This window comes from Pituophis catenifer, unplaced genomic scaffold (genome assembly GCF_029215685.1).
Source record: "Pituophis catenifer annectens isolate HBS135680 unplaced genomic scaffold, rPitCat1.0.hap2 SCAF_2, whole genome shotgun sequence".
NCBI classification, from domain to species: domain Eukaryota; kingdom Metazoa; phylum Chordata; class Lepidosauria; order Squamata; family Colubridae; genus Pituophis; species Pituophis catenifer.
In genome coordinates, this window is record NW_027256882.1 from 27,789,788 (window position 1) to 27,816,663 (window position 26,876).

The 26,876-nt window shown below is 41.0% G+C and overlaps 2 protein-coding genes across 2 annotated transcripts in view; one reads left to right on the forward strand and one right to left on the reverse strand.

The window, feature by feature from the left end:
• The window catches only part of LOC139310039 (zinc finger protein 252-like), a 371,392-nt gene that overhangs the window by 41,886 nt on the left and 302,630 nt on the right, over positions 1–26,876 (forward strand). The gene's annotated exons all lie outside the window — the stretch shown is intronic.
• LOC139313461 (zinc finger protein 850-like) lies at positions 10,692–25,711 on the reverse strand. Its single transcript, XM_070939069.1, has 3 exons — positions 23,618–25,711; positions 22,926–23,055; positions 10,692–13,030 (listed from the first exon to the last, which is right to left on the reverse strand). The coding sequence occupies exons 1-3, from the start codon at positions 24,979–24,981 to the stop codon at positions 11,777–11,779; spliced, it is 2,748 nt and encodes a 915-aa protein (XP_070795170.1). The 5' UTR covers positions 24,982–25,711; the 3' UTR covers positions 10,692–11,776.

Here is a 26,876-nt window from a genome sequence, read left to right on the forward strand (position 1 = left end):
TGTTCCACAACGTATTATTCAGAGGGAGAAAGGTTATATATTGGAATCTCTGCTTGTGAAGTACTGCTCTGAGTACTTCACATAAATGGAGGAATAGGAAGAATTACTATAAAATAAAGCTATAGTGGCTCATCTACACCACAGTTCTTGGTGCTATCCTAAACAACTGAAGAATCTGGTACTCTGCTGTATTTCTACTATCCACTTTTACCACTAGATGTCCCCATGTATTCGTAACCATCTCATGTATTCATACCCACGTTTATTAATTTCATGTATTCACGATCATGTTTATACTTTTTCTGTAATCTTATATATACTTGACAAAATAAAATAAAATAAATAAATAAATAAAATAGAACAAGAGAGTAGAAAAGATAGGGTGCATTCAGATCATAGGATATGTTTTTTTTTTTAAATTAGATTTATATGCCGCCCTTCTCCGGAGACTCAGGGCGGCTTACAATGCGTTAAGCAATAGCCTTCATACTTTTGTATATTTTATACAAAGTCAGCTTATTGCCCCCACAAACTGGGTCCTCAATTTACCTACCTTAGAAATTATGGAAGGCTGAGTCAACCTTGAGTCTGGGGAGATTCGAACATGCAATAATTGCAGACAGCTGAATGTTAATAACAGGCTTTTAGTCTGTTGAGCTATCCAGGCTCCTTTGCTTGACAGAATGTTTGACAGAATTAAAGAAAGGTAAGAGTTGGAAAAGGTCTTGGAAATTATTCAGCCCAAATTCCTATCAAATGCAAGACTCCAACATAGAGCATCACCAACAAATGGTCATCCAGCCTCTGTTTAAATATTTATAGAAAAAAGGTAAGTAGTGCCCTGTTGAATTAGATCCCTGACATATCTAGTTTAGCAATATGTTCTCAGAGTAACCAACCAACGGCACAAAAAAATCTCCTGCCACTTGTGACTGTATGACTGTAAATTTGTTGCTTGTATCCTTACGATTTATATTGATTGTTTCCTAGTATGATTTGATTGCTTATTTGTACCCTATGACTATCATTAAGTGTTGTACCTTATGATTCTTGACGAATGTATCTGGTCTTTTTATGTACACTGAGAGCATATGCACCAAAGACAAATTCCTTGTGTGTCCAATCACACTTGGCCAATAAAGAATTCTATTCTATTCTGTTCTGTTCTGTTCTGTTCTGTTCTGTTCTGTTCTGTTCTGTTCTGTTCTGTTGTTCTGTTCTGTTCTGTTCTGTTCTGTTCTTTTCCTATTCCTATTCCTATTCCTATTCCTATTCCTATTCCTATTCCTATTCCTATTCCTATTCCTATTCCTATTCCTATTCCTATTCCTATTCTATTCTAAAACCCACTTCTAACCACTGGGTCTGAAAGGCAATGGCACAGCCATCATGCCTTAACTCTTGTGAGTTCCATAAATAAAGTTGTCACATAATGTTGATTCATCTTAATTATATTAAACTCTAGCTTGCAATATGTTTAGTAAAACAATTGTAGGTGCTTCATCTCTGGAGGTTTTTAAGAAAAGACTGGACAGCCACCTGTCTGAAATGGTATAGGGCAGTGATGGCTAACCCTTTTGCCGTTGCATGCCAAACGCAGGGGGAACGTGGGGGTATGTCACACGTGCATGTGCCCACACCCATCATTCAGTGTGCTCCACCTCCCGCGCATGTGTACGTGACCCTCCCCCACGCTCCCCCCATTTTTGGCAGGCGATGGCACAGTGGGCACGTGATCTTTCTGGGGAGGGTGAAAAATGGGCCTTCCGGTCCCACTGATAGTCAGGAAATGGGTTGTTTCCAGCCTCTGAAGGGCCTCTTAGAAAGCCTGGGGAAGGTGAAAACAGCCTTCCCCACCCCCCTGGAGGCCTTCCGGAGGCAGGAAACAGCCCATTTCCTGACTTCCAGTGGGCTCGGAAGGTCTGAAAATCAGCTGGCTGGCAGGCGCATGTGTGCTGGAGTTGAGCTAGGGCAACGCTCGCGTGCCCAAAGATATGGCTCCGCGTGCCACCTGTGGCACGTATGCCATAGGTTCGCCATCACGGGTATAGAGTCTCCTGTTTGAGAAGGGGATTAAACTAAAAGACCTCCAAGATATCTTCCAGTTCTATTCTGATTATTATTATTACCAGTACCTCTCTCTTTCAGAAATTCTGAAACTTCAACCTTGAGCTTTTCAGATTACTTGAATGCTAACAAGTTTTGGACAGCAACAACTATAGAGTTTGCAGCTGACGTCTACAAACATGACTCTCACTGTATTAATTAAGTAACCAGACAATAATTTTATTTTTTAAAATTACTGTATATGCTTTCCTAAAATGGGGAAAACTGAGAAAGAAAAAAAAATGACCTGGAAAAAAAATAAAAAAAAGTAAAAACACTATATAATTATTAATTGTTCAACTTTGATGAAAAGGGAATATTTCTTCTGGCAAAGAAGGAAGATCTTGCTCTATTTCAACCTTACCACCAGTTGTAAAAGGAGAAATAAACTATCTTGTAAAAAAAAAAAAGTACAGAGAACCTGCAAAGGAAAGTCCTAAGCAAAGCTAACAAACTAGACAGATTAACCACTTCTGTTTTTTGCCCTCCGTATGTTCTGTTTTGAAATCAACTTAAATAGCACGAGCATGTAATGAAAGTGGCATTCCTTTAGATTTCTCATAACATGTTTGATTTTGATTTTTAAATTATTTTCTTCTTGCCTTGGCTCACCAATTCAGTAATTTGACTTTCTGAATTTTATCTCAGCCACTGATAGGTTTTCAGTTAAATATGCAAATCGGGACACAATGGACATAAATTACAGCTACTCAAGTTTCATTTAAATGTAAGGGGAAATGTGTTAATGATATGTAGGCAGTGGTGAAATCCAAATTTTTTTACTACCGTTTCTGTGGGCATGGCTTGGTGGGAGTGGTGTGGTGTGGTGGGCGTGGCTTGGTGGGCTTGGCAGGGGAAGGATACTGCAAAAACTCCATTCCCACCCCACTCCAGGGTAAGGATATTGCAAAATCCCCATTCCTTTCCCACTCCCGGGAGAAGGATATTGCAAAATCTCCATTCCTACCCCACTCTGTGGCCAGCCGGAGGTGGTATTTGCTGGTTCTCCAAACTACTCAAAATTTCCACTACCGGTTCTCTGAACTACTCAAAATTTCAGAACCTGCTAGATTTTACCCCGTATGTAGGGCCATAATAATAGTAGAATGGGTAGAATTAATGGGACATAATAGAGTCAGTAGAATTGGTTTGACTTGCTGTTTTGCTTCTGTAAGAATTGCATTGCTAAGAATTAGAATTGCATCTGCCATTGGCTTCTATCAGTGATTTAACTCCTGCTCTCTTATTTTTTTGGATACCTCAGTACCTGGAACGGAATATGTCATAGTTTGGCAGGGTTACACTGGGCAAATACCTCTATTGCTAAGCACCCAGCCCCTCTGTTGTTAAGCACTCAGCCTCCTTGCTCCTGCTGCTTGCTGCATAGCCAATGTAGGGCTACATGAAAGGCATGGGCCAGGGGCCAGAATTGGATACTAAACTAATGCCTCTGAAGGTATAAAAGGACACCATACCTTCCCCAAGGTGTGGCCTTTTACTGCATGCTCTTTGTCTCTATGTAGTGGTATGGTCTACCCAGCTCTTCTTCGTACAAATTAAAGCTGATATTTTTCCAAGCCTCTTCTTGAGTCTCTCTCTTTGGCACTCTGGTGACTCAAGTACATTTTGGGACTTTACAATAAGATCTATACAACAGTAGAATAGTATATTTAGGCAGGATATGGATACTCCATCCCTGATCTGGCCCAAGGGGCCACCCTGGAAACAGCAAAGGACTGGCCCATGGTGCCTCTGCCAGTGAAAACAGAGCTCAGGAGGGCCACGTGCAACCCTCTCGAGCTCTGTTTTCACTGGCAGAGGGTTACAGGAGACCATCCCAGCTGAAAAGGGAGCTCGGGCGACCATTATCACTGGCAGAATGCTTGGGCCACTACAGGCGCCCCGTGATATGAGTGATGTCAAGCTGGCCACAACCACTCTGGCCACACCCACCCTGCCCGACCCCCAGGACAAACACAACCCTGATGCGGCCTTCAATGAAATCGAGTTTGACACTCCTGTGGTAGATGGACGAAATGTGTGACTAAATTCCTGATATTTTTATGCTACCCTAGACTAACGTGGCTGTCCTCCTAAAATGTCCAATCCAAACTATGTCCCCTAAACATTATTATTATTATTATTATTATTATTATTATTATTATTATTATTATTATTATTTATTGGATTTATATGCCGCCCTCTCTCCGAAGGACTCAGGGCGGCTCACATCAAACGAAACAATCCCAATAAATACAAATTAAAACAGACTAAAACAGACTAAAAACCAATTTAAAACAGTAGACTCCATCAGTCCTGGCTAGGGCATTTAAACAGCCAGGTCTTAAGGTCACAGTGGAAGGTACGAAGGTCGGGGGCCAGCCGAAGACCCACGGGAAGTTGATTCCAAAGGGTGTGCGCGGCAACAGAGAAGGCTCTACCCCTGGGGTCACCAGCCGACATTGTCTAGCCGACAGCACCCTGAGTAGGCCCTCTCTGTGGGAACGCACCGGGTGATGGGAAATCGATGCTGGTTGCAGGTGGTCCGACAGATATCCTGGGCCTACATACTGTCAGGTCCCATAGATCTCTATCGGAAGCTTGCCATTCTGATGAGATGGGGGAGAATTTGTGGTATATGCTTGCATGGGGATTTCTTTGTTCTTTTTCTCTGCTTTGATGTACCTTTGGGATGTTGGAAGGGGGGAAAGAATATACCTTGGGCCATCTGTTTTGTCTCACCACTGGATGAGCAAGTTCGTGGCGCCTGGCAACTGCCTGTTAACACCTTCTCAGTTTGAAGTTCTCTCAAGGTTGAACTGGACATTGGGAGGGGCTTTGAAAGGAGCGGTTTAAACTAATGCTCCTGTGTGCAAAATTCAAATTCTACCTACACTCTCTCTGCTATCACTGTCTTCCAATAAACGTTCCTTTTGAAATGCCGTTTGTTTCAAGAGTTCTGCTTTCTTGAGAAGACTGGTGAGCCAGGAACTTACACATACAGCTCATCAACAACAAAGTTCAGAGAGCATCAACAACTCCACAGTTCAACACTGAGTTACATATATTCTTTCAGCCAAAAGTTATTTTTCTCCCTTCGAAACTATTTATCCCAGTGCTATATATATAAGGACTTGTTATCAATGGTTAGAAATCTGGCTAGTATAAGAGTCATATTCGACCTCAGAAGGGCACACAAGTAGGAAGAGATAGAGGAGTTCAAGGGACCAGAAAGAGATAGAGCAGTCCATGGGACCAGGAATTACATGTACTGTTGATTTTTATTCCAGCTCTTGCACGTATACACACATAAGCAAACCTATTCCTACTTCTCACTACTGAAGGTAGTAAATTTAAGCATTTACCTCCACACTATCCTGTTCAAGACTACTGATCCTCTGTTGCAGAAATCATTCAGAACTACACTGAAATCTATTTTCCTAGAAATCCACATTAGAATATGCGGGATTTTTTTTTTAAAAAAAATCAAATTAAATTGAACTTGAATCCTGCAGGCTTCATGGACATTGTGCTGTCCTGCTCCCCACATACCACACCCATGGCAAGAGTTCTACACGTGCTTATTCAAACCTCTCAAACTGGTCCTTGGAAAGCACTCCTGTTGTACAGGTCTGGGTTCCAAGCTCAGTACAGCAAGAGTCACTGGATAACCATACCCAATAGGTCCAGGAAAGCAGTCCGGGAGTCAAACAAACCAGCATACAAGGCACAAGCACACAAGGCAGAACTGGATATGTTGCTCCAGCAACACTCCTCAGGCAATTCATGACAGGTGAGGTTGCCTCCTCATGAGTAATCTAGCATTGTGGCTGCCTCCTCTCTGCTCTATGTGTCCTTGGATCAGGAGGAGATGTGGATTCCACCTCCTCCTCACTGCTAAGGGATGGCAGCTTCTCACAGTCCTCATCTGGAGCCTTCCAGGCCAATTTGCTGAAGCTGTGGCTCACCCCCCTTAGCCTCAGCCTGTGGTTAGTCCATTCAACCCATCTGAGGCTGCTCTATCAGGCTAGTATTTTCTGAACCTCGATCCTGATCAATACTTAGCTCCATGCTTTCCTCTCCAGATTCAAATTCACCTTCCTCATCTCACAACTGGAGAGGAATCCAGGAGTGGATCCATAACAGACATACAGTTTTCGTAATGGCTGTGTCGTAATGATAGAGAATAGATTTTGTATGGCATTTCATCGGCTGTTCGAAAAGTTCTATCCTATCTCCCATCTGTGCCCTTTCTCAAGACTTTTTTCAACTGCTGTTCCCAAGATTTGGTTTCAAATTCTCCTATCAACCTTGTCATTCTCCTTCATGGACCTTACAGCTAATCTTCAGAAGAGGAAGGAATGAGTCTGCCAATGATTTGCAAGAAAAGATTACACAGTGCTGGGAAAGAGGAGTGAGAAAGAAAACTTGAAATAACCCTTAAAATAATAATTTAATTTGAGATCAACAGACCTGAGATTAAAACTGATCCATCAAAATTCTATTTCAAGTATATGACCTTTTCCAAAGAAAGTATTTGAATACATGGATATCTGATTTCATTTGTGGACATACAAAAATTTTAAGGGTTCTTCAACCCATATGATTTGGTCTTGTGATGTATTTGTTTTTTTCAATTTCATTTTAATAAACAAAAGTATTAAATGATCTACAACAAAACACATTTACCAGAAGAAAAAGTAGTGAGGTAATCTTTTCAAATCTCTAGTCTCCCATAAACTTTAGTTTTTTTTCTTGTAACATGTCTCATACACAAAGCTTAACGCACTGTAAGCCGCCCTGAGTCTCTGGAGAAGGGCGGCATATAAATCAAATTAAAAAAAAAAAAAAAGCTCTAGGCATCAGTCATTCACCATATTTTTCCTAATGACATTGATGGAATCCATGTAATATCTGGTAGCGTTATTGGAAAAGATGTGACTCGGAACATTGGTGCTTTGTCTCATATTTGTTTATAAGATTTGTTTATCACCCATTTTGTTTCGAGGCCACAATGCATGCGCGACCCACCCTACGCACCCCACCCCCTGCGTATGCATGCACGTTCCTCCCGCGCTCCCCCGCATGTGCATGCAACTCCCTCGCGCTCCCCCCGCACCGTTTTGGGCCTAGTAGGTCTCCCTGCAGCTTCCTGGGAGCAAAATCAGGCTGTGGAGGGGCCATGCCACATACTCCGTGCCCCGTTTTAGGCCTAGCAGGCCTTCCTGCAGCCTCCTGGGAGCAAAAACAGGCCACGTGGGGGCTGCACCGCAACCCCCTGCATCCGTTTTGGGCCTAGTAGGCCTTCCTGCACTTATAACCCATAATGCAATGCGTGTACAACCCCTCCACACGTGTCCTGCCCACCTACACATAGATGCATGACCTCCATGCGACCCTTGTCCACATGCGCACATCTCCTGCATGCACCCCACCCCTGCGCATGCACAGCAGAGACCCAAAAATCAGCTGCCCAGTGGGAGGCGCATGGACCTCCGCGGTGGAGCTGAGCTGGGGCAACGCTTGTGTGCCCACAGAGAGGGCTCTGTGTGCCACCTGTGGCACATGTGCCATAGATTCGCCATTACGGACCTAGTATAATGGCCACTGAATCTGGGTATTTGGCTTCAGCCTCCATAATCTGGTCAGCTAGAATTCGGAATGCCTTGTTTACACAGCATTATGGAGAATGCTGTGGAGTAATATACACAGCAATTAGGAGAAATGAGGAAAACTCTCATGGAGAATAAAATGGTTTACAGTTGATAAGTAAAGACTCTAAGTTTTCATCACAGAATTTATGTATTATAGTTATATCCTGAGACCAGCTGTTGTTGATATAAATATATAAGCCTCCTCCCTTCTTTTTACCTGATGATTCTGCAATTCTGTCTGCTCTTAGTATCTGAAACCCTGGTATATGCATGCTGTTATCATCAATTTCCTCATTTAGCCAGGTGTCAATCAAGTATAGGGCTGCTGCATTGTAAAAATCAGAATTGCAGCTGTTTAAAAGGAGTATTTCATCGTCTTATTAGCAAGTGAACATAGTCAGAAAGATTGAAGGGAGCGGATTTTTTTATTCCCCCTTTTTATTCCTTAGTCTATTCAAAATTCCCACTCTTTTATCTCGTTGGTGTCGGCGTCTCCTGTGTTTGCTGTTGGTGATCCATAGCTCTGGGGAATTTGCTTCTTCCTGTGTTAGAATCTCCTCCAAGTTTGTAAAGGGGGGGGTGAGGTTACAGAAAGCTGCTCCTTAAAAAAACATTGCTTAATTCTTAGCAGATGGTCTCGTGAGTATGAAAATTGTAGAGAATCACAGACAATAATAAAAAATAAAGAAACCACTAAGAGAGCATTTCACCAAGGCAGCTGTTGGCAGTGCCATCTTGGAGAAAAAAACACAGCCCTGTGCTAGCATACCTGGCAAAAGAGAATATTTTTATCAAACTGGAGTATAAGAAGGATATTACCGAGTCAGAATTAAAGAGGGTGATGATTGGAAAACAGCATTTAATTGCCCTTTGGGGCAATTTTAATCCAGAGTTCTTTGAACTCTAAGAGTCAAGGGTCTTTCTTCCCTAAGGGATCTAACTGGGGCAGGTTTGACAGTAGCTGTTTAATAGGAAAGCAATGCAAGAGAGACGCCCTACTGCACATTGACCTCATCCCTATCAACTGCAGGAAGAAGCCTGCAGGATTGTGATAAATGAACATGGGGAGTCCTCACTTAGTGACAATTATGACTGGCAATTCTGTTGCTAAGTCTCATGACTGCTAAGTGAAAAAACACTTGATTGCAACAGGCTTTTGACCTCACTTTGCCTATGGACGTTAAATGAATCACTGTGGACATTAAGTGAGATCTCACCTGACTGCTAGTGATTTTATTTCTGTCTTCTCCATGAACTTTGCTTTGCTGGTTGGGAAGCATGCTAATGGCTAACACATGATTTTGGGATAACTGGATGGTGTAAATACAATGATTGTTTTCAAAGCTTTTTTTTTTTTTGGTACCATCATAATCTTGAATGGTTACTAAATGAGGCAAATTGTAAGAGTGGACTATCTGTATTACACCCAGAAAAAAGCCCATGTGCAGTGAATGTCATTTGCTGGAAACATCACAGGGAGGAAATAATTCTTGTACCCAGCTGGTGAATCACCCAAATGTGAAGGATTGTGGTGAGAAAAAACACTTCTATTCTGGGAGGTCCCCTTCCTCTGGGACTGATGGAGGCATTTGGGATTATGAGCACACACAAAGGAATCCCTTTGTGAGCCTGAGCTCTTCCCAAAAAGCTCCCATGAGGAGCACAAACACTTCTTAAAAGCCCCCTCACCATGGTTTGGAAACTGCTGGAGGTGGTTGGTTGAAGGTTGGTTGGAGATGGCTGAAGCGGATGTGGTTTCTACAGATTTGGAGTTAACAGATTTGATATGTGAGGAACTAGGATTTGAGGTGATGAAGTTGGTGGTCACTGGGAAATGGACTTGCCATATCTAACTGGAAAACTATTTGGACTGGACTCTTTGGGGAAAATGGATTGAAAACAGAGGTTTACGATTTTGGGGAATAAGACAACAATAAATTTTATTGTTTTCAACCAAAATGTTATGAAAAAAACCCAAAAATATGAGACCGGGTCTTATTTTTGGGGAAACACAGTAGTGTCCTCTAAGTCTTTTGCTCAAGCAGTTTGGGAATAAGTCTGAAATCTATTTCCTATGGAGATTAGAAAAGTTGCTCTGAGCAATTCCTCTTTCTAGTGAGATAAATGATCTGCAAGAATGTAGATAGAAAGAATATTTCGTATCTAGATGTGGTGTAGAAGCAAGGAGGGTGGATGCTTCCAGTTTTTGTTCCATGTTCCATTATTCTATTAATAAGACGAAGCTGGAATTCATTTAGCGGAACAAGAACTTCATAAATGTTTATGGCACAGCACCTAAGTAGGTCAGGCTTCACTCTTCAAGGTTTGCTCAGTTACAAAAGTAGGTTTTGGGGAGTTATCCTGCAAATTCCCTGCAGTTTCCTTGGCAAGGTTTTTTGGAAGCGGATTTCACCTTTCTAAGGCCTGAGAGGATGGGACAGGCCAAGATCTCTGAGATGGCTTTGTGCCTAAAGCAAGACCGGAAATGAGTGTCAGACTGGACTTTCTTCGTTCCCACAAAATCTATCCATTCAGCTGTTCCTGCTACTCCAGCTCCAAATTCAAAGCTGCAGCTTTCAAGATCCAGTATCCTCCAAATAACACATACTTTATGCCTTTCAATCTGAGCTTCAAACTTTCATTCTGAGGAAATGTACTGTTCCTCTCATTGGGAACTTATGCCTTTTGAACTTGCCCTGTAGACTATCCCCTCTGACTCTCAGATTGGCTTTATTTAATTTTGCTTGATATTTTTATATAGCCCTGTAAGAGATTCAGAGGCTTTGGGATCATTGCAAGGGTTTCTAACTCCTAACCATAAGAAGACGGGACATGATAAACATGTCCACTAAAAATGACACCAAGGAAAGAGAAAAAGAAAAAATAATTAAATATAATTTTAATATTTTAAAGGTTAGAAATTTTGCACATTAAATTCAAAGACACTTGGAGCTTGAGACTCAAGCCAAGAGTTTATTGGTTTCTCCACATGCCTTGCCTGATCCAGGTTGCTGGCTGTCCTTCAAACGGATGACCTACTAAAAAAATTGTAACCTGTCTTTTTGAATGGTGTTGATGAAATAAACAATCTTGGAATTCTTTGGTGTCTTCCGATTGCAGCAAAATCAGGATAATCCATCTGCATAGCTAAACTGTCACTTTCACTGCTAAAGATAATGTTCCTGTCTTTATTTGAAGGATAAATTTTTGAAAAAAAATTAAGGAACCCTGGGATAGAAGTGAAAAAAATAGCAAACATCTACCATGTGTTGGGAAAAGAGCTTTGCATTACCGTGTCCCAATGTTTTCCTTTGTCCCAATGACTTTTCTTTTTTTTCTTTCTCAAAAGCTATTCATGATTCTTACGCAGTGCTGTTTTAGGAATGAAACATTATTCAATTGTACAATTTTTCCCCACATCTCTCCACCAAGGGGGGGGGGACCACAAAATATCAGTCCCTTGGTTCTGCTCTCACCTACCAGCCATCAAAGGCTAACAAGGAGGCTCCTCCAAGCAAAGGCGATCACAGCAGGAGTTGCGAATAAACCTGGAGATCCTGTGCTCAAAACCACAATCCCTTTTCTCCTCAATATTCCTATAGCTCTTCTGCATGAAGGTCACCTGTAAGGGAGAACAGCCTTTACATTTGAAATTTTACACTGCTTTTGTCACTGCCCCAAATTCCCCCAATATATTTGCTATTCATATGGTTTCTCCGAACTTACGTGCCTCATTCTTGACAAAATCTGAAGAGACATGCTTGGTGCACTGAATTCCTGGAACTGTTGTGAAAAGATTAACTTTGAAACCCATCTGCTTCTTCGCTTGCTTTCTCAATATATGAGGAGCCACAATCTCTTAACTAATCTGAGTGCTCTTATCCCGAAGAGATGCTGGCTGGGGAACGCTGGGGCTGAAAACCTCGAGGACACACAGTGAGAAGGCGGGGACCCTGCATATGGCATTTCTATCATTTATTATGATAAAAATGCAAAGAACACTCCCAGAAAGATTTTTATAGAGCCTTCTCTACACTCATCACTGTGGGCCTCATGTGGATTTTCTTATGTCCGATAAGGGTAGAATCTTTCCTGAAACACTGTCCACACTCGGAGCATTTAAATGGTTTTTCCCCTGTGTGTATAAGCACATGATTTATAAGGTTAGACCTAGTACTGAAACCTTTCCCACAATCTGGACACTCGTATGGTTTCTCTCCTGTGTGAGTCCTCTGGTGTATCACAAGCTGGTAACTCTGACTGAATTTTTTTCCACAATCAGAACATTCAAATGGTTTCTCTCCTGTGTGAATTCTCTGGTGTGCAACGAGGTGGGATCTTTCCCTGAAACTTTTTCCACAATCAGAACATTCAAAGGGTTTCTCTCCTGTGTGAATCCTCTGGTGTTTCACTAGGTCAGAATTACAACAGAAATGTTTCCCACAATCAGAACATTCAAAGGGTTTCTCTCCTGTGTGAGTCCTCTGGTGTATCACAAGCTGGGAACTCTGACTGAAATTTTTTCCACAATCAGAACATTCAAATGGTTTCTCTCCTGTGTGAATTCTCTGGTGTGCAACGAGGTGGGATCTTTCCCTGAAACTTTTTCCACAATCAGAACATTCAAAGGGTTTCTCTCCTGTGTGTGTCTTCTGGTGGTTCACTAGGTTGGAATTCTTACTGAAACTTTTACCACAATCAGAACATTCAAAGGGTTTCTCTCCTGTGTGAGTCCTTTGGTGTATCACCAGGTCATAATTCCGACTGAAACTTTTACCACAATCAGAACATTCAAAAGGTTTCTCTCGTGTGTGAGTCCTCTGGTGTATCACGAACTGAGAACTCCGACTGAAACTTTTTCTACAATCAGAACATTCAAAGAGTTTTTTTCCTGTGTGAGTCCTCTGGTGTTTAACCAGGCTAAAATTCTCACTAAAACATTTTCCACAATCAGGACATTCAAAGGGTATCCCTTCTGTGTGAATTCTCTGGTGGCTAACGAGGTGGGAATTTCTAATGAAACTTTCCCCACAATCAACACATGCAAAGGGTTTCTCTCCTGTGTGAGTCCTTTTGTGTCTCACCAGATTGGAATTTTGACTGAAACTTTTTTCACAATCAGGACATTCAAAAGGTTTCTCTCCTGTGTGAGTCCTCTGGTGGTTCACCAGGCTGTAATTGTGACTGAAACTTTTGCCACAGATAGGGCATTCAAAGGGCTTCTCTCCTATGTGAGTCCTCTGTTGTCTCATGGGGAATTTCCAATGAAACTTTCACACAATCTGGACACACACACCTGATGTGAGTCCTCTGAAGTATCAACGCGTTGCCATGCTCACTAAAGTATTTGGGAACACTTTTATGGCTTTTATTCTGTGTGGAACTGCTCGTGCATAATCAGCTATGATTTGCAATCTGTGCTTTTCCTACAATAGGCACATCTATGGAGCTTTTCCACCACTGATATTCTTGAGGTCAAAAATATGTGTGATCCCTTTTTTTTAGTACAGTTTTGATTAAAGCCTTTTCTTTCCTCCCAGAGCTAGGCCGGTATCACTGTCTGCCCTATGTGGCTATCCAATTGACCTTTTCCTCCCCACTGGGTTCCAGATATTTCCCTCTTTTTATGTATAAAAAATATTCTCCCTTGACTTTACATGTAATGTATCCTTGAGTTCTACATAATCTATTTATTCCAGTTTGAAATTTTTCTTAATTTTCTCTCTTTTGTCTATCTGCTGCTGGAGAAGGAGAATTCTGTGGTTTTATTTTCCTTCCTTTTCAAAGTTGCTTGTTATTATCAGTTGTCCAGTGTGTTCTTATTACCATCTCTTTGCCTATAGGGTTCAAAGAAAAGTGCAATGTAAATTTTTATTCATGTATATTTGGTAATGTTTATAAAGTGGTTGTAGAAGATATGAGAAAAAGAAAAAAGTATACATTACAATGAAAAAGCAAACATGCCACAATGCTAGAATAACCTCCTACAGTAATCATAACGTATATACTGGATAGCTCTGCAGACTAAGCACTGTAATTTAACACCAGCTGTCTTCAATTAAAGTAAGTTTGAATCTCACCAGGCTCAAGGTTGACTCAGCCTTCCATCCTTTCTAAGGTAGGTAAATTGAGGACCCAGTTTGTGGGGGCAATAAGCTGACTTTGTATAAAATATACAAAAGTATGAAGGCTATTGCTTAACGCACCGTAAACCGCCCTGAGTCTCTGGAGAAGGGTGGCATATAAATCAAATTAATAATAAAAAAAATAATTAATAATAATTAATAATATACATCAAATATAAATTTTTCAAGCCTGAAAAATATCCCAAACTGGTTACAGTCAAACTTTCTGAGCTAATTTTAGAAACCTGGGGCTTTAATTGATGAAATGAGGTCTCTGCAAGATTTGAAGCACCCCTTTTGCTTATGGAAGTCCTCAGATCCAAATATGGGCAGAAAAAACTGCCCACAACCCCTCTGGTGACATCCCGATTCAAGCAGACTTCACTTACTGACCACAATTGGGACTGGTACCTGGTCACTAAGCAGTCCGATCATGAGCATGATATCACATCACAGCGCCAACTTAAATCTGTTCCACTGCAGTTGTTAAGCAAATCACTGTGGGTTATTAAAGGCAATTTCACATGACCGTGACTTATGAATTCTTGCTGGCATCTCCACTGATTTGCCTGTCAGAAGCTAGCTGGGAAGGTCTCAAATGGGGATCATGAGTATGGGATACAGCGGCAATCATATATGTGCACTGGTTGGCAGAACCCAAATTCTGCATTATTGCTTAATGCATTGTAAGTCGCCCTGAGTCTCCGGAAAAGGGCGGCATATAAATCAAATTAAAAAAAAAATTGGTTTCATCTCCTTTTCTTGCACCTTCATAGCCACAGGAATTGCTGACTTGTGGTCAATGAACAAGTGCTATGATGACCACTGATTTGTGGACCAGGTGTACGTCTTCTTTTACAGTGCTATTGTAACTTTGAAGGCTCAGGGAACCTGAGGTGAGGACTACCTATAAAACTGAACATCCCAAAAGGTCCTCAATAGCTATTTTTTAAGCACAATTGAACTTGGTTAATACCTGGATGTAGCACCAATAGGAAACATCATGGTTATTGGCAAGACATGGAAGTAAAAAAAAAAACAAGCAGAGCAGCTACAGAGGGCCAGCAGAGATGACAGTCTCCAGACCACCTCTGATTAAGAGCTGCCTCCTGCTCAATCCACAGGTGAGGAGAGCAGAGTGGAGAGAGGCACAGAGATGGTCAGCAAGGCTGCTTGAGAGGAAGCAGCTCCACCCTCCTCACAAGGAATAGTTGGGAAAGGATGATTTAACCAGATGCTGAGTAATACTGGGCCCTATCCAACAAAATGAAATTCAATGGAGAAAAAAATAGGTTTTACACTTAGCCACAAAAAAGCAAATGTCAAGGTACAGCATAGGTACAACCTGGCTCAATAGCAGTAATTGTGAGATGGATCTCATGAGATTGTCCCAGTGGAAAATCACCTAAATATGAGCCAATACCATGATGCAGCGCCAAAAAAGCCAATGCAATCTTAGGCTGCCTAAACAGAGGGATAGAATCAAGATCACATGAAGTGTTAGTACCAATTTATAATGCTTTGATTAACATCACACTTGGAATACTGCATCCAGTTTTGATCAAGGTTGACTCAGCCTTCCATCCTTCCGAGGTAGGTAAAATGAGGACCCGGATTGGGGGGGCAATAAGCTGACTTTGTATAAAAAAGAACACCGCTTTGGGGGGGGGGGCAAAAGCCCTACTAAGCAGGCATATACAAAAGTAAGAAGGCTATTGCTTAACACATTGTAAACCGCCCTGAGTCTCCGGAGAAGGGCAGCATATAAATTGAACCAATAAATAATAAATCGCCACAATATAAAAAAAAGAATTGACAGACACTATAAAGAGCTCTGAGATGAGCAGTACGGATGATTAGGGGGCTGGCGGCTAAAACATATAAAGAACAGTTGCAGGAATTGGGTATGTCTAGTCTAATGAAAGGGAGGAATAGGGGTGATATGATAGCCATCTTCCAATACTTGAGGAGTTGCACCAAGAATAGGAGGTCAACTTATTCTCCAAAGCCCCTGAAGGCAGGACAAGAAACTGGATGGAAACTAATCAAGGAGAGAAGCAGCCTAGAGCTAAGGAGACTAAGAGCAATTAACAAGTGGAACAGTTTGCCTTCAGAAGTTGTAGGGGATCCATCACTGGAGGCTTTTAAACAGAGATTGGACAGCTATTTGTCTGAAATGGTATTGGATCTCCTGCTTGATCAGGGGGTTGGAACAGAAGACCTCCAAGGATCCTTCCAGCTGTGTTACTCTGTTACAAACCTCCAGTGACGGAGCAGCCACAACCTCTGGAGGGAAGCCATTCCCAAAGAACCAACCTCCACTTGAAAGAGGCTTTTTCAAGCTTCCCACCAGCAGAAATTGCAGCCCCCAGTTTCCCAGCCTGCAGCACCAGTGGGCTTCCATTTGGGGAGGGAAGGAACCTGCAGCAGCCGCAGCAGCTGAGAGGCTTCAGCCCAGTTGCTTCTCCGCTTCCAGGCCGTGGAGGGAACCGAACAGCCCGACTTGCTCCCGGACTCTCCTCCCACCTGCAGCCCTCAACTCACCTGCCAGCTGCTGCCTCGACCCTGGGAAGAGCACAAAAGCCACTCTGCACACACCAACTTCCTCCCATGAGTCATCCGGAAGAGGAAGTTCCTCTGCGCGTCTCCTCTCCTCCCAGCCTTTCTAGCAATACAGTACTCGATGGTTTTAACTCCTTTATTATGTAGTTTTCAGGCACAGATGTTGCCTACCTGATCGCTATCTCCATATAGGAGGCAGAAAAACAGGCTTGTCCCGTCTCTAAGGCCTTTCAAGATGTTTTCATTGATTAAATGCTATCAAGTCATTTTTTTACTTCTAGCAACCGACCTTTGCAACTGAGCCTAGTGAAATAGGGAAATGTGATGCTAGGTAGCTTAGAAGATTAGCGATGTGCTGAGCCCTAAAAGTTCATGAAGGTTTCACAGAATTACACAATCAGCTTTCTTAGGGGTGACTCTTGGTGGAGATCAAAACCTCTCTACATTCCAATACTTTATGACTGATTTCCTGTGGCTCCCACGGATTTATTACATGGCAGCACCATCAGACAAGACACTCTTAAGGGAGTCAACTTCACTCCTGCTGGTCAGGGCTGCATCCAAGAGCACCCAGCATGCCAAGTTATGTATGTTTTGTTGGTTGACCACGTGACACTTCAAACCCAAGAAAACACTAAGGCAGAAGTTTGTCCACCCCAAGGATAAAACACCCAGACACAAACTGAGCAACATGGTATACAGTATGCAGTACAATGCAGTGAGCCAAGTGCAGATCTATACATTGGGGAAACAAAACAACCACTTCATAAACGCATGGCACAACATAGGAGAACAAACCCAACAGGACTAGATTCAGCAGTCCATCTGCATTTAAAAGACAAAGGCCACTCTTTTGAAGACAGCAAAGTCCATATTTTGGACAGAGAGGATTGCTGATTTGAAAGGAGTGAATTGATATCAAAATTTAACAGCCTTCTCTCAACAGAGGGGGTGGGATACGGCATCATCTATCTCCAATCTAGAACACAGTTTTTTGAACAGTTTCAAAAAGGCTACACAGCCATTTGCACCATTCAGATGACACAGATAAACCTCCAGGGGACCTTATTTATTTATTGGTTCGATTTATATGACGCCTTTTCCGGAGACTCAGGACGGCTTACAATGCGTTAAGCAATAGCCTTCATACTTTTATATATATCTGCTTAGTAGGGCTTTCGGCGCCCCCCCAAGCGGTGTTCTTTTTTATACAAAGTCAGCTTATTGCCCCCACAATCCGGGTCCTCATTTTACCTACCTTGAAAGGATGGAAGGCTGAGTCAACCTTGAGCCTGGTGAGATTTGAACTTGCAGTAATTGCAGGCAGCTGGTGCTACCTAACAGCACTTCAGTCTGCTGGGCCACCAAGGCTCTTGGTGATAAGGCTCTTATCAACTTGCTAAAAGAATGCAAATGACTAGCTGTCTGCAAGAAGTATAAATATTCCATGTCAGAGCTGAAGAAGCTTCTTGTATGAGAAGCTAAACACCTTCAAAGAAAAACCAGAAAGTCCAGCTGCCTCCTGAAAAAGCACCTTTGGGACAACCATGACCTGGATGAGTGAGCATCTCCATAGACAATGTTTAAACTCCTTTCACCTCCTTTACCAACATTCCGCTGTACTCTACAGTTGTCTAGTGCTGGTGTTACTTATCTACAGTGCGCCATCTAGTTTGGGTTTTTTTTTGAAAAAAGTTTTTTATTTTTAAACAAAACTTAAAACATAAAACAATTATCATCCATTACAATTACAGAAAGTGTATTGATTGGTTACAAATCTTTTGTGCTTAATCCTCTATCCAACATTTTCTTATTTAACAGTTTATTACATTATTATTCTCATTTACCAATTATTTGACAGTAGCTTATCCTCCATAAGGAAAATGAACCCTCTTTATATGTTTTACTATTTTATCCATTTCATGTTTCATATTTCATTTCCATGCTTTCTTGTCTAACCATTGATAAAATAAATCCCATATGAAATAATATTGTCTTCCTGTTCCCTAATTTCAAATGTCAATTTACTCATTTCAGCACATTCCAAAATTTCCTTAGTGCGCCATCTAGTGATATAAAGCTGAAAATTACATTGTTCATCTCTGCCTAAGGCAGTTGCAAGATTTTTAAATTGATTATGCACCGTCAAGTTGTTTTCAACTCCAGTGATCCCATCGATAGACTTTCTCCATGATGATTATCCCTAATTTGTTCATCCAGGCCTCACGAGGATTCACTCATCACCACAGAAATAGAGCAAAAAGCTTCCCATCAAAGAAGGGAGAACTATACCAAGAGGGGAAGAAGGGGGGAACTATTTAACAGTAACAGAGTTGAAAGGGACATTGGAGGTCATCTAGCCCAACCCCCTGATCACACAGAAAACCTATGCAAGGGATTTGAATCGCTGAACTGCCGACCTTTCTGATCGACAAGCTCAGTGTCCTAGCCACTGAGCCACCTATGCTATATGCATACAGCAGTCAAATCGCACCTCCTTTAAGGATTGGTGAAGACTGTTTCAGCCAGTTATTTGTCTTGGGGAGTGCAGGGTAATTCATTAATACTTAGTTTTGCAAGAGACAGAAAGTTGAAAATTGGAAGCTTGATCCTGCTTAGCTTTTTAAAATTAACTAGATTCTAGGCCTTAAAAGCTCATGAAGCACTTATTTTTGTGCAGACTCCCTAAATTATTGCCAGCTTGCTAGCTTGATTCCACTAATAAACTAATGGAACATGCAACATTAATTCCCCATCTATAATATTGGAGAGTGAATCTTGCTGGAGCAGTCTTCCCAATTTCCAAAGTAAGAATTTAGCCTTGATTATTCCTGAGCAGAATATTTGGAAGGTGTTAGTTTGCATTTGGAAGCTGATCTAAATATTCCTGCATTTTTGTAAGGATATGAGTCTCAGTGGAGATCAAAACCTCTCTACATCTTAAACTTTTATGACTGATCTCTTGCAGCTCCAAGGATTTAGGACCTGGGAGCATCAACAGGTCAGAGGGCCCAAGGAAGCAAGCTTCATTCATACTAGCCAGGGCTGTGTCCAAGCATGCCCAGTGTTTGTTTCATTTCTGAAGGAAGAAAGTTTAAGTCTGCCAATTGCCATGTGCTTCTATAAATTGTCTTGCACAGAAGTCTCCATTAAGACAAAGCTGAAGAGATATATGTTAATTTGTCCAATTCTGCACAATTCAATCTCTTATTTATTATAAGTTGATCTGATGGTGTATTTGCATTTTTCCATTGTTGGGCAAGTGCCATTCTCGCTGCTGTTGTAATATGGATGAATAGGTGCCAATCTTGCTTGCCTTCAGCACAATGTGACTGCGGGGCCCCCCGACAGACTATCCAACATATAGTGAGGGAATGCTCTAACAGAAGGTATCCAGGAGATTTTAGGGACTTCCTCTGCGTAACAACGACAGCTACTGACTGGCTCTCCAAACTCAACATTAAACTCTGAAATGTTATTTCTGTTTTCCTCTTAGGTTTTCTTACTGCTTTTTTTAAATTGTTTTAATTGTTTTAACCTGTAAAAATGAAGTGTTTTAATATTGTGTGTGACCAGCCATACGCTAAATAAATAAATAAATAACTTGCCCACGTCTTTTAATTTGATTCCGAGTAAGTAAGAATCTGGAATTAGGGGGAAATTTGCACCTGTTATCTCGTTCAATCATTTTTGAATCTTTTCCCAAAATTTCCTGATCTGAGGGCAGGTCCACCACTGGTGAAAAAAAGGGGCCCCTGGCCGAATTACACTTCCAACATTTGTTCGAGAATCCAGGGAACATTTTAGCTATCCTAGCTGGTGGAAGGTACCACCTATAAATCATTTTGTAGAAATTCTCCTTGAATACCGCTGATAGTGTCAATTTCATTGATCTATTCCATATTCCCTGCCATTCTTCAAGTTGCATCAGTCTTCCCAGGCAATCATCGTATCTTTCACTATCGCCTCAGCTACATACCTTGATAGCAAAAGATTATAGGTCTTAGATATGAATTTTGTTTCAACACCCAGAAGAAGTCTATCCAGTGGTTGTGTTGTTTGGTAAATACCATACTCTTGTTTATCTTTACAGAATCTAGCTTGAATTTGGGCATATGACCACCAATCTATATCTATTCCTTTTAATTGAAGTTCCTTTCTTGATATTAAGTTCCCTCCTCCATCCATCAAGATATTGTAGGTCCAATTTCTTTTTATATTGTAAACAGTCGGGTAAGTTGCCATCTCCAATGGGACAACCCATTTAGGAACTTGGGTATAAGTTTGTTTCTTCACCTTTTCCCATACTTTTATTAAAATTTTTCTAATATAGTGGTTAGTAAAATATTTAGATTGTTTTCCTTGTTGTGCCCACAAAGCTGAATGCCAGCCTTGGTGAAGATCAAATCCCTCAAGCGTTAATATGAGTTTTCTCGAGAGGGATACCCAGGCTCTTATCCAGAGAAGGGACGAGGCTTGGTAATATAACTCCCAATTTGGGAGCCCCAAGCCCCCTCTCGTTTTGTGTTCCTGTAGCATTTTTCTTTTAATTTGTGGTTTTTTCCCTTGCCAAATAAATTTGCTTATTGCCTGATCCAATTTCCTAAAGAAATTTTTATCCAAATTTACAGGATACAAGCCATATCACTAGACCCTCACCTGAAATGACCCTCCCATCACAAGGCCTACTGACCACAGTAGGCTGATAACGAAACATTCAGAAACCAACCCACAAGCTCGAAGAATGAATCTCCATTCTCATTGTTAGCCAAAAAAAATTGTTTATACCATCATAACCTGGAATGGTTACTAAACGAGTAAATGTTGAAGAGTATTGGGCCCAAGACTAAACCTTGAGGTACCCCACTGCATGCTTCTCTCCATGTAGATGTAGTTCATTGAGGACTATCAACTGAATGCAGTTTGTCAGTCAATTGTGAATCCACCTGGTGCTGTTTCTGTCTATCCCACATTGTTCTATCTTACCAAGAAGTTAAGTTGTTGTCTACTTTGTCAAATGTCTTGCTGACGTCCAAGTATATTATCTCCACAACATTTTACCAATTCACTAGTTTAGTTATTTTATAAAAAATTGCAATGATGTTTCTCTGGCATGATCTGTTTTTAACAAACCCATTCTGGATGAAGCTCTAGCTTGGGAATAACTTGTGAAATTCTCAATCTTTTAAAAGAAGGAATAAAACCAGGGAGCCCAGAGCCCAGAAGAACCAAAAAGAGGGCACAGGCACCTTCAAATACCCAAAGTGCCACACTCAGGACCAGCTTTCAAATTGCTCAGCCAAGTTGTTCTTATGTTATAGAAATTCATCCCTAGACTTTCTGAAACATTTGTGTCTACTCATTGTCTCCATCTATGGTGACCTCAAGTTATATGATGAATCTGGTTCAGAATTCAGAGAATCATTAGGGAAGTCAGATTGATCCTCTAATTCTATGATTTTCAAAATCCTACAAATCCACTGGTGCAACCAATCACTGCTTTAGCGGTTGTAAAGTTAAAAGGAAAAGCATAGCTTAGTTGTCCAGTTTCAAATGTCCTACTTTCCATCGCTCAGACTGGCACTGATGGAGAAAGACCATCCTTGAATCTGAGAAGAATGCCAATCAAAACAGATCCAGTTTAGCCACTCAAATTTTTTAACTGTGCCTAATGAACTGTCATTCTTTCATAGAATTTAGGACTGGGACAGATAGCAATGCAACAAATAAATTAAGAGGCAAAAGCCTAATTGCAGCTCCCATCATCAGAGGCACAGAGTGGCTAGGCTGATGTACGACTGAAACAAATTTTTGATTTATAATGAAGAGGCAAGGGAAGCTGAGGAAGACAGATTGGTCATAGAGATGTGGAATGCACAAAGGATAGGTTACAAATTAACAATTGTGTTAGAAATCCACTATGTGTGGAGTCCTTATCACTGAGCAAGAGTTGGGAAATGGGCTTTACATTACTTTACATTTATTATTAAATTAATTTATTATTAAACTATTATTAAATTATTAATTGCTACCCAATTCACAGTTTGAGGCAACTCTGAGCAACTTGCCTTGCCGTAACGGTCATAGCAACAGCGACAATACCCATTTTTTCCCCTTGTCAAAGCTACTGATAATTCTAACTTAATGCATTTTTAAAAAGAATCATTTTTCAATACTGTACATTTTTTCCCCTCATGTTAAGGTAGCAAAACAGAGAGATTTGTTGTCACTCTTCTGCGCAACAGTGTGGCAAAATAGCAGCCGCTTCCACAAGTCCACTGCATGGCCCAGGAACAAATTCAGAGCCCACTGAAAATGATCACTGCTTCCAGGACACAGTCATGAGGGCCAGGGATGCGGGTCCCTTCCCTTCCCCAACATGAGGATCAGAGAGGTAAGGAGGTGGAGGGTGTGAGGCCTAGTGGGGTGGGAGTGCACCATAAGGACTACAGAGACCCAGTAGGAGTGTGAAAAAAACCTGTGGGGATCCTGTGTGGGAGGGGGAGAGTGAAAGGACTGGGGGGACTGTGTAGAGGAGGGAAGGGCCGAGGGGACACAAGGGTTGAGAAACAGAGCACAGGGTGTCTTTGAGGAAGGCCGAGGGATGCCTGCGACAGGTAAGACAGGCCCTGCTCTAGGCCTCCAAGAGTTTTCCTCAGGCCTAAGGTAGCCAGTGTTCCGCTTAGCGACTTAACATTCAATTAATGGCTGCATCAGGGAGAGCAGGGGGATGCAGGTAGTTAAGGAAAGCAGTCTCACTTAATGGCCGTTATAACACACAACCATAATTGCAAGGTCCATAATAGTTGTATCTTGAGTACAACTTTTATGCTCGTTGGGGAATTCTGGGGCCCCAAATCTGGAGGAAACTAAGGCAGAAGACTGAAACTCCAGATGTGGGAATTCCATAATCAATATACAAACACATCACCCAAATGTCTTTTTCAGGCATTCCACTACTTCTGCAAAAATGAAATATCCAGAAACTGCTGCTGAAAACCAGAAACAATTTGTTAGCCTTTCCACTTTCTTTTTCTTCCCACCTACAAGTGTAATCCTGAGACATGTTTGAGTAAAAAGAATCAGGTCAGAATTCAAATAGTCAATTTCTCACCGACAATTTCAATGGGAGATTGCAATGAAATTCAAGCGTTCTTTAAACATATCTACTTTTGCCTCATATGGATTTCCTTGTGTGCAATAAGGGATGATTTATGCCTGAAATAACATCCACAGATTGAACATTTGAAAGATTTCTCTCCTGTGTGAGTCCTCTGATGTACCACTAGGTTAGAATTCCGACTGAAACGTTTGCCACAGACAGGACATTCAAAGGGTTTTTCTCCGGTGTGAATCCTTTGGTGTATCACCAGATCAGAATTCTGACTGAAACTTTTCCCACAGTTAGGACATTCAAAGGGTTTTTCTCCTGTGTGAGTCCTCTGATGTTTCACCAGGCTGGAATTATCACTAAAATTTTTCCCACAGTCAGGACATTCGAATGGTTTCTCTCCTGTGTGAGTCCTCTGGTGTACCACTAGGGTGGAATTCCGAGTGAAACATTTGCCACAGACATGACATTCAAAGGGTTTTTCTCCGGTGTGAGACCTTAGGTGTATTACCAGATCAGAATTCTGCCTGAAACTTTTGCCACAGAAAGGACATTCAAAGGGTTTCTCTCCTGTGTGAGTCATCTGATGTATCACCAGGCTGGAATTATCACTGAAACGTTTCCCACAATCAGGACATTCAAAGGGTTTCTCTCCTGTGTGAGTCCTCTGGTGTCTCATGAGGTTGAAATTACGACTGAAACTTTTCCCACAGTCAGGACATTCAAAGGGTTTCTCACCTATGTGAGTCCTCTGGTGTTTAATTAGGTCAGAATTACAACGGAAACATTTCCCACATATAGGGCATTCAAAGGGTTTCTCTCCAGTGTGAATCCTCTGGTGTATCACAAGTCTGAAATAGTGACTGAAACTTTTGTCACAGATGGGACATTCAAATGGTTTTTCTCCTGTGTGAGTCCTCTGATGTATCACTAGGTTGCAATTCTGACTAAAACTTTTGCCACAGACAGGACATTCAAAGGGTTTCTCACCTGTGTGAGTCCTCTGGTGTATCACCAGGCTCGAATTATCACTGAAATTTTTCCCACAATCAGGACATTCAAAGGTTTTCTCTCCTGTGTGAATCCTCTGGTGTCTCACGAGGTTGAAATTACGACTGAAACTTTTCCCACAGTCAGGACATTCAAAGGGTTTCTCACCTGTGTGAGTCCTCTGGTGTTTAATTAGGTCAGAATTACAACAGAAACGTTTCCCACAGACAGGACATTCAAAGGGTTTTTCTCCGGTGTGAGTCCTTTGGTGTATCACCCGATCATAATTACGACTGAAACTTTTGCCACAGATGGGACATTTAAAGGGTTTTTCTCCTGTGTGAATCCTTTGGTGTTTCACCAGATTCGAATTACAACTGAAACTTTTCCCACATATAGGGCATTCAAAGGGTTTCTCTCCTGTGTGAGTCATCTGTTCTATCACCAGGATGGAATTCTGAGTGAAACTTTTCCAACAATCAGGACACCCAAATGTTTTCTTTCCTGTGTGAATCCTCTGGTGGCTAATGAGGTCAAAATTTTTATTTAAACTTTTCCCACAATCAGGACATTAAAAAGGTTGTGTCTCCTGTGTGTCTTCTGGTGTATCACCAAGTTGCCATACTCCCTCAAGCATTTACTGCATTGAGAGTACTTGTACGGCTTCTCTCTTGTGTGCGCCCTTCCAGGAACCACAACAGAGCTATTTTGACCAAAGGTTTTGTCCCACTGAGAGGATTTGTATGGCTTCTCTCCAGTCTGGATCCTCTCATGCATAATCAGCTGTGATTTTAAAGTTCTCTCTTTCCCACAATAGGCACATCTATGTAGTTTTTCCACAACTGATATTCCTGAGTAGGTCAAATCTATGGATGATCCCTTGTTTAGTGCTGCTTTGATTCAAGCTGTTCTTTTCCTCCCAGAGCGAGGCCTGTATCACAGTCTGTTCTACGTGGCTTTCCAATGGACCTTTTCCTCCCCACTGACTTCCAGAGATATCCCTCTTTTTCGGAATGAAAAAAATAATCTCCCTTGACTTTTTATGTAATGTATCCTTATCCTTCCACATAACCTACTTTTTTCAGCTCAGAATCTAATTTGATTTTCTCTCTTTTGTCTATCAGCTGCCGGGGAAGGAGAATTGTGCAGTTTTTTGAAGGAAATGGAAAATAGTTTGATTTCTGGGTCCATTTGCTTTCCTTTTCAACATTGCTTGTTATTCTCAGTTGTCCAGAGTGTTCTTATTGCCATCCTCTTTTGTCTATAGGATTCAAAGAAAAGTGTATTGTTAATTATAAAATGGTTGCAGAAGATTTGAGAAAAAGAAAAAAAGTATACAGAAAAAAAAACAGAGGTCACAATGCTAGAATAACTTCTTACATTGATCAATCATGAAATTCTCCTTGATTTGGGTCAAATTTTTAGCATTGCAAAGGGTTATCATCAAATATATCTGGAACTGCTGGGTATAGATTATATACCGTATTTTTCGAAGTATAAGACGCACCGGAGTATAAGACGCACCTACCTTTTTGGTTGTTGTTTTTTTTTTAAAAAAGGTTTTTTTTATTTTTTAGACAAACACACATACAAACATACAATGTATTTTCTTTGAACAGAGTATTTGGCTGGTTCACAAATTTAAACAGTGTTTAGTCATTTCAATTAAATTTATAATTTCTATATTTCCTTTTTGCCATATTTATTCCTCATCTATTTTTTTAAAAAAACAATATTACTCTTCATCCTCATCTTTAATCTTAATCAAATTCAGTTTTTCCATCTATTCTATATTATACCCCTTCCCATTGTCATCTATTTTTATATCCATCCTCACATTGGTTAATTATGTAATAGTACAGTTGTTTAATACAAATTCAACAGTTTTAATATAAATCAATTAATTATATAACTATTTTTTTTGTATATTAATCAATATGAACATAAATATTTCAATTATTTCCATGCAATCCAATTTCTTACAAATCAATTATGTTTACCAATAATAATAAACAAAATAATTTCCCCCATATATTCCTCCAAACCACAACTTAACCATTTCTGCTTTCAACACAATATACAATCAATAGTATCTCAATTATTACAATTCCCTAGTTAAATAGAGCTTTTTTTATTTTGTGTTTTAAAATCTTGAACTCTCCTCTTCTCTTTTGGAGAAAATCTATGTCTGACCAAATGTCCCAAAATGGTTACAGTCAAACCTCCTGAGCTTACTTTAGACATCTGGGGGCTTTAACTGATGAAATGATGCCTAAAGTCTCTGCAAGATTTGAGGTACCAGTTTTCCTCATGGAAGTCCTCAGCTCC

Excerpts from the sequence above, each read along its gene's own strand:
- LOC139313461 (XM_070939069.1), bottom strand. The coding sequence starts at position 24,981 with ATGACTCACACAGGAGAGAAACCCTTTGAATGCCCTATATGTGGGAAA. Across the intron at positions 23,056-23,617 it reads GAAATCCATATGAGGCAAAA|GCATCCCTCGGCCTTCCTCA; the intron begins GTAGATATGTTT and ends TACCTGTCGCAG. Across the intron at positions 13,031-22,925 it reads CCCACACAGGATCCCCACAG|TTTCATTGGAAATTCCCCAT; the intron begins GTTTTTTTCACA and ends ATTGTGTGAAAG.